The sequence below is a fragment of the Caretta caretta genome, chromosome 1, assembly GCF_965140235.1.
Source record: "Caretta caretta isolate rCarCar2 chromosome 1, rCarCar1.hap1, whole genome shotgun sequence".
Lineage (NCBI taxonomy): Eukaryota > Metazoa > Chordata > Testudines > Cheloniidae > Caretta > Caretta caretta.
Window position 1 is genome coordinate 143617344 of NC_134206.1, and position 14755 is coordinate 143632098.

At 41.4% G+C, this 14755-nt stretch overlaps 1 protein-coding gene across 3 annotated transcripts in view; it reads left to right on the plus strand.

Moving 5' to 3' along the window:
* Positions 1-13790, plus strand: part of PTCHD1 (patched domain containing 1) — a 52988-nt gene extending 39198 nt beyond the window's left edge. For all 3 annotated transcript variants that reach the window (XM_075131935.1, XM_075131933.1, XM_048863014.2), the window contains one exon: positions 7011-13790. In XM_075131935.1, coding sequence (XP_074988036.1) covers positions 7011-8665 — 1655 coding nt within the window. In that variant the 3' untranslated portion in view covers positions 8666-13790. The remainder of the gene's footprint in view (positions 1-7010) is intronic.
* Positions 13791-14755: the final 965 nt, after the last annotated feature.

The window sequence follows — 14755 nt, forward strand, 5'->3', positions numbered from 1 at the left end:
TTGCACTCTCAGCAAATTTGCGGATGATACTAAACTGGGAGGAGTGGTAGATACGCTGGAGGGGAGGGATAGGATACAGAAGGACCTAGACAAATTGGAGGATTGGGCCAAAAGAAATCTGATGAGGTTCAATAAGGATAAGTGCAGGGTCCTGCACTTAGGACGGAAGAACCCAATGCACAGCTACAGACTAGGGACCGAATGGCTAGGCAGCAGTTCTGCGGAAAAGGACCTAGGGGTGACAGTGGACGAGAAGCTGGATATGAGTCAGCAGTGTGCCCTAGTTGCCAAGAAGGCCAATGGCATTTTGGGATGTATAAGTAGGGGCATAGCGAGCAGATCGAGGGACGTGATCGTTCCCCTCTATTCGACATTGGTGAGGCCTCATCTGGAGTACTGTGTCCAGTTTTGGGCCCCACACTTCAAGAAGGATGTGGATAAATTGGAGAGAGTCCAGCGAAGGGCAACAAAAATGATTAGGGGTCTGGAACACATGAGTTATGAGGAGAGGCTGAGGGAGCTGGGATTGTTTAGCCTGCAGAAGAGAAGAATGAGGGGGGATTTGATAGCTGCTTTCAACTACCTGAAAGGGGGTTCCAAAGAGGATGGCTCTAGACTGTTCTCAATGGTATCAGATGACAGAACGAGGAGTAATGGTCTCAAGCTGCAGTGGGGGAGGTTTAGATTGGATATTAGGAAAAACTTTTTCACTAAGAGGGTGGTGAAACACTGGAATGCGTTACCTAGGGAGGTGGTAGAATCTCCTTCCTTAGAGGTTTTTAAGGTCAGGCTTGACAAAGCCCTGGCTGGGATGATTTAACTGGGAATTGGTCCTGCTTCGAGCAGGGGGTTGGACTAGATGACCTTCTGGGGTCCCTTCCAACCCTTATATTCTATGATTCTATGATTCTATGACATGCATACACGCTCCCTCCCTCAGCCATTTTGTGTGGAGTTAGGTATACTCGGACCACACCTACCGGATGGCATCCCATTCGGTGAGAAAGGTGGGGCAACACCTGTCTTAACCTGATTTGAGGATCAAACTGGAGTTTAGGTGTGAGATACGTATTCTGGGATTCCTGCCTGAGGCAGAAATACTGCAGACATTTACGCACCGAGTGAGTTTAGGCACCTACAGGTTTAGGCAGCAGCTGTGTAGGGGTTTTGTGGATTGCAGTAGCACCTAAATCAGGGGTGACTCTCTGTGACTCTGGGCCTACTCTCTGAGCTGCTTTAATCAGTATTGCTGTGATGGATCTCGAGCAACAGCAAACATGACAAGGGGAATCCTGTGTCCCAAAGGACTGGCTCTTTAGTGCAACAAGAGGATTTTTGCCTGACTTTCTCCAGTGCTATTATTAGTTATTTGTATTATTGTGGTGCCTAAGAGCGCCAATCACAGACCAGGACCCCATTGTGCTAGGTTTTGTAGAAACACAGAACAGACAGTCCCTCGCTCTTATTTTTCCAATACCTCATTGTCATTCCTCCAACAACCTCATTTTCCCCTTCAGATCACACTCTCCAGCCTCCACAGCCCTGTCTTGGCTCTATCTCTACTCATCTTCCTATTACTTGTGCCAGCTAATGCCACCAGGTCCTGCACCATCATGTCTCACTTTTCCTCTCCACCCAGAGTGAATAAATATTTGAGAGCGTATTCACGGCTCATTTATTATTGCTATTTACACAAAAGATTGGTTAAAAAGAGTTGTGAATAGTGAACAAACTGGTATAAACAGAAAAGGGGACTCTGCCTGATGATACAGTTAAAGTCACCCAGCCAAGCAACAAAATCAATACCTTTTGATCTAGGTGACCAAGTGGAGGGTACACACAGTGAACTATGAATAGTAAGTAAATGTTTGTAGTGAATAGTTTGCTAATAACCCATTGGCTAAATGTGTTCGCACATTATTTACTGCACAATTGTGAAAAACAAATCAGTACAAATAATGTATTGGATAACTAATTAGCAGGAAAAGGTTTAAAATAACAGGATTATTTATTTGCAAGGAATGATTTGATCACCTCTAGCTGATGGCTTATAGGACAGACATCATAACATTGAGAGAGAGAGGAGCAATAGAAGTCAAAAATAGATGGGCAGATGTGGTAAAAATGGAGAACATGAAATCAGCATAACCACAGAAGGAAAGCCAAATTCGTACAAAATGCCTCCATACACTAGACAACAAGAGCTAATCTTTAACATGCTGTGCCTAATTACCATATGAAATTAAGGCCTGCTCCTTTCCATGGACTTCTGTGGGCACTGCATCAGGCCCTGCGTGTGACTGCATGTAAAAACTGTGACTTTGGGTTAGACAATTAAGGACACTTTGCAGACTTCCCATTTTGAAAATTAGGCCTTCACTACCCTTCACAAATATTGTACGTTACAGAGCATGGTTGAGAAATACACAAAATTCAAACCGAAAATACCAATCCATAATGTACGGAATGTATATAAGACAAAAAAAGTAACCCATAAAATAGGATGATATGCGAGGCAATCATTTTTTTCAGTTAGCTTTCTAGATTATATGCATTTGAGCCTCACTCATTTACTTTAATCATTTTATTAATCCAGTTCCTTTTCAAGTTATCCTCCACAATTATGTAAAAGCAAAGTAGAAAAAGTATCCTAAAGTATTCTATTATTAAAATTTGTCCTTGTTGTAAGTGGCAATCAGAAGCATAGGCGCAGAAATGAGGGGTGTGTGGGTTGCTGCAGCATCCCCAGGTTTTATGAGTGGCCACGGGCCCCATGCCCAGGGCTCCACTCCCCGGCTTGTGTCCCTGGGTTCAGCCCCATGCCCCGCTCCCCAGCCACTGGCTCCACACATAAAACCTGGGGGTGCTTCCCATGCCTATGCCCTCCTCCCAGCCCTCTGTCTGCACTCCACTCCCCAACCCCTCACCTGGGCTCGGGTCCTGGCCTCCGGCCCCACTCCCCAGCTGCTGGTCCTGTACCTGGGGCCCATGCCCAGGGCCCCACCCACCAGCCCCACTCCCTGGCCCTGTGCCCGGTCGCACCCCCCACTCTCAGGCCTCTGCTCCTGGGGCCCCACGCACCTGGCTCCATTCCTGGGGCCCCGCACAGCTGGGACTCTGCTCTTGGCCCTGCACGTGGGGTCCCTGCTGCTGGCCCCTGCCTGGGGATCCACTCCTGCCCCCACACTCGCCCCCAGCTGTGGCCTCGGCCACCTTAATCCCTTAATCCTCTTGGTCCCCCCAGAGACACAGTCCTTCCCAGCCTCAACTCGGGGGGGTGGCAGCACGGACAGGAGTAAGGGGGCTGGCTTTCAGCACCCCCTCTACTAAAAATGTTCCAGCACCACTGATCAGAAGTCAGTCATCAGACATTACTATTATCCAAAACATACAAACAAAAATCAGGCCTTACATCATTTTTAACTATATCTAAATTTTGGTGTATTGCAAGGACTAAAGCCTTCCAAATTAATGCTTCTGTTTGAAATTGTTATGCAAGACCTTATTATTGCTGGAGCATTTTTTTTTAAAATGTGTTCAAACTAAAGCTCATGGTGAAAGTAATTTGTAATACGATGCTGCGTGGAATAGTCAGACATGCCTGTCTGCAGGACTTATGGGAACCATAAAGAGATTAAACCTCTCATTCCTTGCTTTGGCAAGTGATCTGTGACTTTTAAATAAAGGTCAATCTGTCTTTACAAAGAACACAGTGAAAGCAAGTTTAATAGTTTTCCCTACTGAACCTAGAACATAACTATTTAAAACATAATTAACAACGGGGTGTCAGTCGCTGATTGTACTTTTTCCTTTTTCTATGTCTGGGAAGTTTTGGCATCCCCAATTAGTTTTAATAGGGGGCACTGTACTAGCTATCAAATTGACAGTCTTGACCTGCCCTCCAGAAGCAGCTGTAAAACAATATTTGGACAAATTAAGATAAATGCCTCATTGGAAACATGACTAATGTTACTACAAAATGGATATTCATGTTTTATGCCATGATGTAGATTTTTTTTAATCTGATATGCATGAGGGCAAGCACTCTGTTACTGTAAATAAGAGACGCTGGAGAGAAAAGACACTAGTTACATTAACTCATTTTAGTTCCATATTTCAAATTTCTCTGTTGTTTCAAAGTATCTGTGAATAGTGATTTCATTGTTTTCCGTTATTACCAGAATGGACAGCCATGCCATCAGCTCAAAACTTAGATATGCTAATTCCTGCAACAAGGCCAAGGTTGTTATTATCAGTTTTGTGGATAATCTGATTATGTAAAGGGGGCTGACTATAAGAACTACTTAGGCAGGGGTGTCAAACATACAGCCCACAGGCCAGATCTAGCCAATGGTATGTATGTATGTGGCCTTCATGACACACACATGCTCAAGCATCGATTTATTTTTTAAGAAAATTTTCAGCGCTAATGGTGGCAGAGATAACCTTCCAAATGTAAACCAAATGTAATCAATGCAAAGATGTCTGCCCAAGTTTGCAGACAGTATGAAACAGTAGTGCAGAGATGGAATGCCTCGGACCCTGAATCAATTATTACAATCCAATTTACACTTCGATGCCCTCATTAAATACATTTTAATCACTGAACATTGGTAGGGGAAGGAATGAGGATGAAGATGAGAGCAAAGCAAGCCTACTGGGTTGGGAATTGGGCGTTGCTGAAGAGAAGGAAATGCAGAGAAAAAAGCAGAGTAGACTCACAAAGGCAGGGAGGGGGAGAAACACAAAGAAAGCAGGAAGGGAAAGGAAGAAAAACAAAAGGGAGATACAGTGGCTGGCCCAAAGGGGAAGTCTTATCACTGAATGACAAATGCAACAAGAAGAAGAAATCATAACTAACTAAATTTTTAGGCCCAAATTCACGAAGGGAGTTAGGCACGAGTCACCTAAGCTAGCCAGTGGGAGATGCTGACAAGAGGGGAGTATCCTAAACCCCACCCCGCTCAGAGTCAGGCACCTAAGTTTCCTGACTCTAGGAATGAGGATCCCAGTTTGTGGCTCACCAGTGAGACAGTCACTTCTCTGCAGTCTGGACTTAGCACCGAAGTCAGTTTCTGACAGAATGAGTTAGATCCTGCCCCACGCCACACAAAAGAGCCAGAGAAGGTGGTGTCACCACCACCCCATCTTATAACCTATAGCTCAGTGATTAGAGCACTCACCAGTGATGTGGGAGACCCATGTTCAGTTCATCCCTCTGCTGAGGGGGAGAAATGATTTGAACAGGGGTCTCTTAACCCTTTCAGGGTGGGGCTCTAACCACTGAGCTATGGGATATTCTGATGTGGGAATCTCTCCTGTTGAAGCTGTTCCACTGTGGATAAACACTTAAAGAGTCATTGGGTGAGAGAGTGTGAGCATGATTCTTCAGGTTAGTGGTCAGAGGACTCACCGGGGAGTGGGAGACCCAGTCCCACTGCTACAATAAATCCCACCCTTAGTTCCCACATAAAAACCATATTTTCATTTGATCTCTGTGCAAACTTCAAACTGAAACCAATGGGCATTCCACTATGAGAAGTATACAGTCCAGAATATGCACCCAGGCCCATAATTAGCTTAGAATTTAGCCTGGGGGAGGGCTCAAGGAATTGTTAAAGGGGTGCAGAGACACTGTCAAATCATCCAAGCCTAGGACTAGTATCCCAGAAATCCTGAGTCTAAACACTGACGCCCCTTCAGGAGTCACTCTATCTCAGTTTTCCTAGATCAAATCAGTTTAGTACTTACGTACTTCCCAGAAGTGTATTTTTAGAGTTGATTAGGTATCCATCAGCTGGCATTTTACAAACTTCAACTTATTTCTAAACATTATTTTTACAGAACTTTTCTCCTCTAAAATACGTCTAGTTGTGTCTCATAACTGTTCCCATCTGATAGCTCTTTGGTGATGTATGTAAACTGAATCTGTGTTCACAGTTTAGTTCTGCTGCAAATGAGTAGATGTCCACATCACCAAAACCATCATCACAATTGGTACCTTTGTTGGCAGGTCACAATAGAGAGACCAAGGATTTAATGGGCATATAGGACAAAAGAACCAGAGACACAGGGAAAGCCATGCATTTTGCCAATCCTATATTTGTTCTGTGGTTAAACAGAGGATTTCAGTCTCCAGGTCTTTCAGTTCAGCTCTTTCATGAACACTATATTTATTTTAAGAGGTAATTAAATAAATTACAACATTTAGGGTTTGTTGAAAAATTAAATGGATCTGCATTTAGTTTTGCAAACTGTGTAAGTATACACATTAAAGTAAGGAAAATAAAGCATTATGTAGTTTTGTACATATAAGCTTGTTATAATCCTCATTAATTCTGCTTTTGTAAAATTTATTCATGCTTTTTTTGTTTGCTACATTTCTATGATTTATCTTTTTTCTAGCCAGAGGATGTGGCAAGGGACTGGGAAAGTCTGTGATTGATTCACCCAGCAAACCTCAACTCAGATACAGCATTCCTTCACTTTATTTTTTCCTAGTTTTTCAGCAAGAAGACCAAATAATGCCCAAGCTCATCCGGTTCCTAATCACTTGTTCTAATCACTAGTCAGATCTCACCACCTTAAAACATTACAAACTTATTGAATTTCAAAGCATCCTCCATCTCAGGTGCTCTTGAAATCTAAAACCAATGTCTGAGAAAAACAAGTATTTTACCTGGTTACCACCAACCTAGTAACACAGATGTGTGGAAACTCTAGTGAATTCTTTACAAAGACATTAGGCTTCCACATGTTGATCCTTACCAAAAATACATGATGAAAATACTTGGGTTTGCTAACGGCTTTTTTCATGATTAATGTGCTTCTGCAATTTACAAAATCTTAATATTTTTTATTCCACAAGACCTTTGCTACTTATAACTGGGGGCCAATTATAACTCCTTTGTGCCTTTTAGCATGTCCATGTTAAAATTTTTCCATGCTGTTTTGCCCTTCCTGACTAAAAAGATACAGACCTTAAACACTTGCTTTGTTCTTTATTCTAGGTCATGGGTTATATGGGACTTTTGAAATGTTGTCCTCCTGGAGGAAAACTAGAGAAGACCAACATGTTAAAGAGAGAACTGCAGCTGTGTTTGCAGACTCCATGCTCTCCTTTTCTCTCACCACTGCCATGTACCTGGTCACTTTTGGAATAGGTGCCAGTCCCTTCACTAACATTGAAGCAGCTAGGATTTTCTGCTGCAATTCCTGTATTGCAATTTTCTTCAACTACCTCTACGTACTCTCCTTTTATGGTTCCAGCCTGGTGTTTACTGGCTACATAGAAAACAACTACCAGCATAGTATCTTCTGCAGAAAGGTACCAAAGCCAGAGGTGTTGCAAGAGAAGCCTGCGTGGTATAGGTTTCTTCTGACAGCCAAATTCAGCGAGGACACAACCGATTCAGAGGAACCAAATACTTACGAAAGTCATCTTTTGGTGTGTTTCCTCAAACGCTATTACTGTGACTGGATAACAAACACTTATGTCAAGCCTTTTGTAGTTCTCTTTTACCTTGTTTATATTTCCTTTGCCTTAATGGGCTACCTGCAGGTCAATGAAGGGTCAGACCTTAGTAACATCGTAGCAACCGCGACACGAACCATTGAATACACTACTGCCCAGCAAAAGTATTTCAGTAACTACAGCCCAGTCATTGGGTTTTATATCTATGAGTCAATAGAATATTGGAACACAAGCGTTCAAGAAGATGTGCTAGAGTATACTAAAGGGTTTGTGAGGATATCTTGGTTTGAGAGCTATTTAAATTATCTAAGGAAACTCAACATATCTACTGGATTGCCCAAAAAGAATTTTACTGACATGTTGAGGAACTCATTCCTGAAAGCCCCCCAGTATGCCCATTTTTCAGAGGATATCATCTTTTCAAAGAAGTACAACAATGAAGTTGATGTAGTGGCTTCTAGGATGTTCTTGGTGGCTAAGACAATGGAAACCAAGAGAGAAGAACTTTATGATCTCCTGGAAACCTTGAGGAAACTCTCTCTCACATCCAAGGTGAAATTCATCGTTTTCAATCCATCATTTGTGTACATGGATCGTTATGCCTCCTCAGTGGGAGCCCCCTTACAAAACTCCTGCATCAGTGCTTTATTTCTGCTCTTCTTCTCGGCATTCCTGGTGGCAGACTCTCTAATCAATGTCTGGCTCACTCTAACTGTTGCCTCAGTCGAATTTGGAGTCATAGGTTTCATGACTTTGTGGAAAGTGGAACTGGACTGTATTTCTGTGTTGTGCTTAATTTATGGGATTAATTATACAATTGACAACTGTGCACCACTGTTATCAACCTTTATCCTGGGCAAAGATTTCACAAGAACTAAATGGGTAAAAAATGCCCTAGAAGTGCACGGGGTAGCTATTTTACAGAGCTACCTCTGCTATATTGTTGGTCTGATTCCTCTTGCAGCTGTGCCTTCAAATCTGACCCGTACACTGTTCAGGTGCTTGTTTTTAATAGCATTAGTCACCTTCTTTCACTGCTTTGCCATTTTACCTGTGATACTGACTTTTGTGCCACCATCCAAGAAAAAAAGGAAAGAGAAGAAGAATCCTGAAAACCGTGAGGAAATAGAGTGTGTCGAAATGGTGGATATGGATAGTACCCGAGTGGTTGACCAAATTACAACAGTTTGACTTGCTTGTTTGTTGTCTTTTCACAGTAGGTCTTATTGAGAGAAAAGAGATCATTATTGACTAAATATTGGATTTTTGATTTTTCTTTTCCTAAACTAAAACCAAGAATAGCCAAAATGGTGGGGGGGGAGGGAAATTGTACATTAATTGGCCTCCATAACAAAGGTATTATTAGTGAAAGAATTTATACACACACACAAAGAGTGTGAATTTTAGTCCCTTGACGTAAGATCTAATAAGGGAAGATCGGTTACTAAGAACTGTTCTGCCATCTCTATACTGCAGATACAGCTATTATTATTGCTGAGCCAAATCAAATTGAAAGGTCAACTGTCAAGGCTGAAGTAACGCTCAGTGTTCATCCGGAGGTAAAGGCTTTACAAACTTTCTGCACAGCAATAATTCAGCTCAATGAGTCAGCTCTGATAGGTCTTAGCCATCACATTGAACTTTTCTTTTCTCTTTTCCTCGAATGAAAACGGTCGTGCAAGTTTGTATAACAGAAAGCAAATTTAACTAGGGAAGAAGGCTGTATGCAGCAACCAGACACTTTCAGAACAAATTTGTGTTACAAATCATTTTCTTTTCTAAAAATACAGTTATTTTAAAATGTAATTCATCCCCAAGAACATTTTTAAAGTCATGGTTTTTGTAGCTGTTCCTTTTTAAAAAAACAAAAACAAAAAATGTCAGTGACTCTGGTATGGTAGAAGATGTACAATTCTATTTTATGAATGACTTGCTACTAGTTAAACAAGGGATCTGCTTTACCAACCGTAGTTTTGTTAGTACTGTACTAACATATGCCACTGGCTCTAACAGCAGATAAAAGATGGTGTACTGAATACTTCAGCACCAAAATCCATGAAACAAGCCTCAAATACCTAATGTCACCAAGGAAAAGTGAATGTTAGGGCTCCTTTAATAAGAGTCTCTTTCAGGCCATTCACTCGTAATGCACACTAAGAGGATTAATGGATAGTTTTACATAATGTATAACTTAATCCCTCAATCTTCCTAGAGTAGCTGTAAAGCAATAGCCTTTACAGTTATGGGCTCTTCCAGGAGACAGCAGACCACAATGTGAGTTATATATTACAGTTCAAAGGTAGGACCACACTAACGGTATCATGTTTAACTGTCTCCCCAAAGAACCTGTATCAAAGGGGCCTATTGAAAACACCACATTTTTTTTTTTACATATCTGAATCTTTTTGGAGCATTCTGTTCTAAATTAATAATTATGTCAGCATCTGTGATGTGGAGTAATGTGGATAAAGAAGCATCCTCATCCCCACCCCCACTTAAGAACCACAGGACACTGTTGTGCGGTTTTATACCAACCAGTCAGACCCCCTTCTGGGAACATAGGTCAACTGACTTGGTTTTGCTAGAGCAGTCTAAATTAGTCAACTAAAACCAGTAACATGCAGCTGGCTTTTGTGTGAGATGTTTGAGTGACTATTCTCTGTTAACATCTGTCCAGAAAGTAAAAGTACTTGAAAGTATTTCAGTAACTGGGAAATTGTTCACTTAAATCATGGGTTGTGGAACTCAAACTGATGTTTTCAGGTGCTGTGTGGCTTGGGCTAACTAGGGTGCTTTAGTTTCAGGAGGCTGCATGTGTTACACAATGATTAGTGCATCCATTGTAATGAATTGGTGGTTTGCCCATCACTGCCTAGTACCATGCTTTAGCACGAATTCAAAATGGCTCCCATTAGACCTGTATGAAATCCTCAGATTCCATTTTGTGAATTTTAATTTTCAAAGAGATATTTCTTACAACTTTTTGCTTAGCCAAAAATTCAGACCTTTTACCATGAAGCAAAGTTTGATGACTATCTAAGAGCAACTGGAAGCTCTAATGCAACTTCATTCTCGGTGAAAAACTATCAGACGTTGTCAGACCTGTAGAAAGACAACAGAACCTGGGGATGGGTGGAAAGGTACTTTGAGGCGCGCTTGATAGCCTCCTTAAGGACCTGTTGTTTGAGGTTTTTGTTTTGTTTGTTTTTGATATGTTCTTTAGGCTCAAGCCTTGGTCTATAGTTTCCAGCCAGATGGGGGATGGGAAGAGATTTGGGAACACAGAAAATCAGCTTTGTTTTGGTAAAAATTCAAGAGTTTTCCTGTGATTGTCTACTCTAAAGTGTGATTCTTGTCTACCTGTTTCACTTCCACTGTCATTTTTTTCCACAGAACTCTAAGCACACTGTTGCTTTTTGTGAGCTGAACTTTGAGAGTCCTTTGAAAGGTCCAATGTTTCATATCTGTTTCTGAGCTTGATGTGAGTAAGTCTTTAAATTAGGTCCCCAGATGAATATTTATTTCAAATTTTATGTGACAGTCATTGTCATTCAAACAACACTTAATTACCCTGCATTAGAACTGTTCAACAGATAGATAAATACCTATTTATTGAAGTTTAAAAGCTAGTGTAACTATCAGTAGATTTACCAACACACACTATTATAAACTTCTTTACATTTAAGTTAAATGAATAGCTGGGACTGTCTTTAAGTGCTCCTGAGGGAAGAGATGCTTGTAGCTTCATAGGTCTCTCATTAAATCTGAGTAAAGTGGGACATTTTGATATCTCAAAGAAAGAAGGCAAAAAAGAGTTAGAACACCTACTCTTTTGTCCCAAAATCTGCTGGAGGGAGGATGTTGAGGCAAAGTGGTATCACCCTGTTTTAGAAGGCCATCTTAGTTTAAGCAACCAGTTTTTGTCACACCCCTGAGTGATCCCTTGCCATGGGTTTCACTGTGTTTTTAACTGCAGTACAGAAGATCCCTTTTCTGGGGAAAAAAAAAAAAAAAAAAGTTCAGTCAGTGTCTAATACTGGGTTTCTGTCAGGCACTGACTGAAAGTTAAATGAGATATTTTATTATCCTCAGATAAAGCTATTATTCTGACTTTTTATTTTAAACAGGTATAAATATGATTACCCTTCTATTCAGAACATAAATTACAAACATTAAAATTTCCATTTAATACCTTATTGTTCAGAGCAAATTTCTAATAATGGACAAGCATCTTAAAAAAAAAAAGAAAGAAAAGAAAAGAAAAACCAAAATGCATATGACCATCAAGTTCAGTCTAGTCTTTCTTGCAAGATTATTCCCTATGGTGGCTTAACATGAGTTCATTTTCAGTTTACAAGTATTCCATTCTGCGAAAACACTGAGAGAGAAAAACTGGAAAATCTGGAATAACTTCACTGTAAACAGAAATTGGCCATGGCAGAATTTTCTGCCCAAAGCTTTATCAGAGAATTTTCTAGTTGGATTAAAATTAGAACTGTGAAAGCTGAGAAAAACCTATCTGGCAAGGAACAGCTCCTTTTCCAAAAACAAAGAAGCTCAGTGAGGTCAGTTTTATGAGCCTAAAGGGAGAGTGCATCACTGAAGCAGCTTGATATGTCTATGAAACATACCAGCATTTTCTTCAGATCTGAGAGCCTTCCTGATCCAGGGCTGAATTCAGACAAAATGGATGAAGAAGTGGCAGGCTGTAAAGTGACTGTTTGTCTTTTTAAATGCTGTTCTGGATTCAGTCTCCTCCTTCCTGCCAGTTGCCACATCCTACCCCAACCAAAAATTTGATTTCATTCGTTTAAAAAAAATAAAAGTTAAAGCAATGTCACAACCTGATAGTCCGTGTTAAGAATGATGCCCACATCCTTAAACAATAGAGAAGCAAAGCCCTCTGTTAAGGCTGAGTTCTACAAAAGGAAACACTCTAGTTATTTCTAGCTTTCAAATGTTAACAGATACATGGTTTCCTGTTTCTTAAAGTTTGAAAGTAGATAAAATTACTTATGGGCCAAATCCTCCCACAGTAGGCCTTGTATACAGTTCTACTTCATGGGGATGTGGAGACTGGAAGCAGAGGGCATGGATAAAGAGTCCAGGCTCCCTGTGCTTAACGGAAAGGCTACAGCTATTCTAGTGTGGATAGATTTTGGAGACCAGATTGAGGTACACACTGGGGAAAGTGTAAGCTGTGCTCCTTGCATTAGTGACTGTTGCAGGATCCCAACGATAAGCCCACTCCCCACTTTTTTCAAGACTTTGCACAGTGGAGAGGATTTGTCCCCAAATATTTCCTGTATAGTATTACTTAGATATCAATACTTAATGCACTAAGTATCAAATGATACTATTATCTCCAAACAAGATGTATTTTTCCCCCTTTTCTTTTTATAAATACTTAAATTTGCTAATAAATATTTCTAGTGATAAAGTTATCTACCTTTGAATGTTATTAAATTAGGAACAGTATCTATTCATTTCAATTCCAGTCATGAAAACTGACTACCCAATATGTCTTTGGTGAAGCAGACTGGTAGCATCAGCAGGAAACAAACAACTAATCCACTTACCATAGGTGTACGTATGGGCCCTGAGCCTGCATTCACCCACACACAGATGGACCCTTGTCCAACTGGGGCGCTGCACCGGCACAGGGGTCGACCTTCCTGACTCGGATTGGGGCCTTAGGTTTAATTCTGGCAGAGCATTGCGTATAGGAACCCACCCATGAAATTCATTCACCGCAGCGCAGAACTCTTCTGATCCTATCCTTGCTAGAGCCATGGTAGAGGCTGCTCGGCAAGCCTTGCCTACTTGCAGATGCAGAGAGGCGCTCCTGACTGCTTACGCTGAATCACGGGGCATGGCTCACATATTTTTGCAGATATTCCCCCTTATCCAGCAGTGGCACCTAGGCATGCACACATAGCCCTACATAGTTTAGTCATGCTTCTAGCTGTTGCTACATAAAGGATGGGTGCATAATGATGATTCATTTGCAAGCATATATTGTGTGGCCTTTTGGGAGGCACATATTTGTTAAACTTGAATTTGTCTCTGATAGTCTGCCTTCTAAAAATCTTCACAACCATTTGTTTGGGGGGGGGAAACAGATACAAAAAATTCTAGGTCATTTTGAATTTTCCAGCTCCAAGATATTCACAGGTCTTAATCCATGTGGTAAATTAATGTCTTGCAAAATTTCAGGTGATTTTTGGTTACTATTTTTGTATTAATTGAGGGAAAAAATTGTATAACAAATCTCAATGTACAGCCAATGCCTAAAATAAAATGTCTCTCTCTCGCGCGCATGCTCTCTGCTTCCTGTGCTCCCAAACTGCTGCAGAATCATATTCTGTCCCCTAATTAAGAAACTGATTTATCGGGCCAAATCTTAAAGCTGTGCACTAGGTTCTCCACGAGGGCCAGGTGGAGAAGGAATCTTCCCACAAGTCTGCACATTAACAGCAGAATTAGCGAATCTCTCTCTCTCTCTCACACACACACACACACTTTTCCTCCATTGGCCTTTTCATGCTATAAGTAGGGCCCTACCAAATTCACGGCCATGAAATCTGGTCTCCCCCCAAGAAATCTGGTCTTTTCTGTGCTTTTACCCTATACTATACAGATTTCATGGGGGGAGACCAGTGTTTCTCAAGTTTGAGGGTTCGGACCCAAAAGGGAGTTAAGGGGGGGTCACAAGGTTAATTTAGGGGGGTTGTGGTATTGCCACCCTTACTTCTGAGCTGCCTTCAGAGCTGGGTTCCTGGCCAGCAGCTGCTGCTCTCCGGTTGCCTATCTCTGAAGGCAGCGCTGTTACCAGCAGCAGCACAGAAGTCAGGGTAGCAGTACTGCAACCCCCCTAAATTAACCTTGTGACCCCCCTGCAACTCCTTTTCGGGTCAGGACCTCTACAGTCACAACACTGTGAAATTTCAGATTGAAATAGCTGAAATCCTGAAATTTATTATTTTTAAAATCCTATAACCACAAAATTGCCCAAAATGGACCATGAATTTCAGGCCCTACCTATAAGAGGCCCCCACAGCACATAGCCCAACAGCAGCACTGGGACATTCACTCTCTACGCAGGGTCCCCATTACTTGGTACAATGGAACAAAGACAACTCCACAGCAGGCAGGTCCCTCCATGTTCATAAGATTAGCCCTTTAAATATAAACAATAATATTATTCCTTTGCCTTAGCCAATTCCTGCAGCAGAATTCCAGCCCAACCGTGATTTTAACCAATTATTTAAAATAAAAATC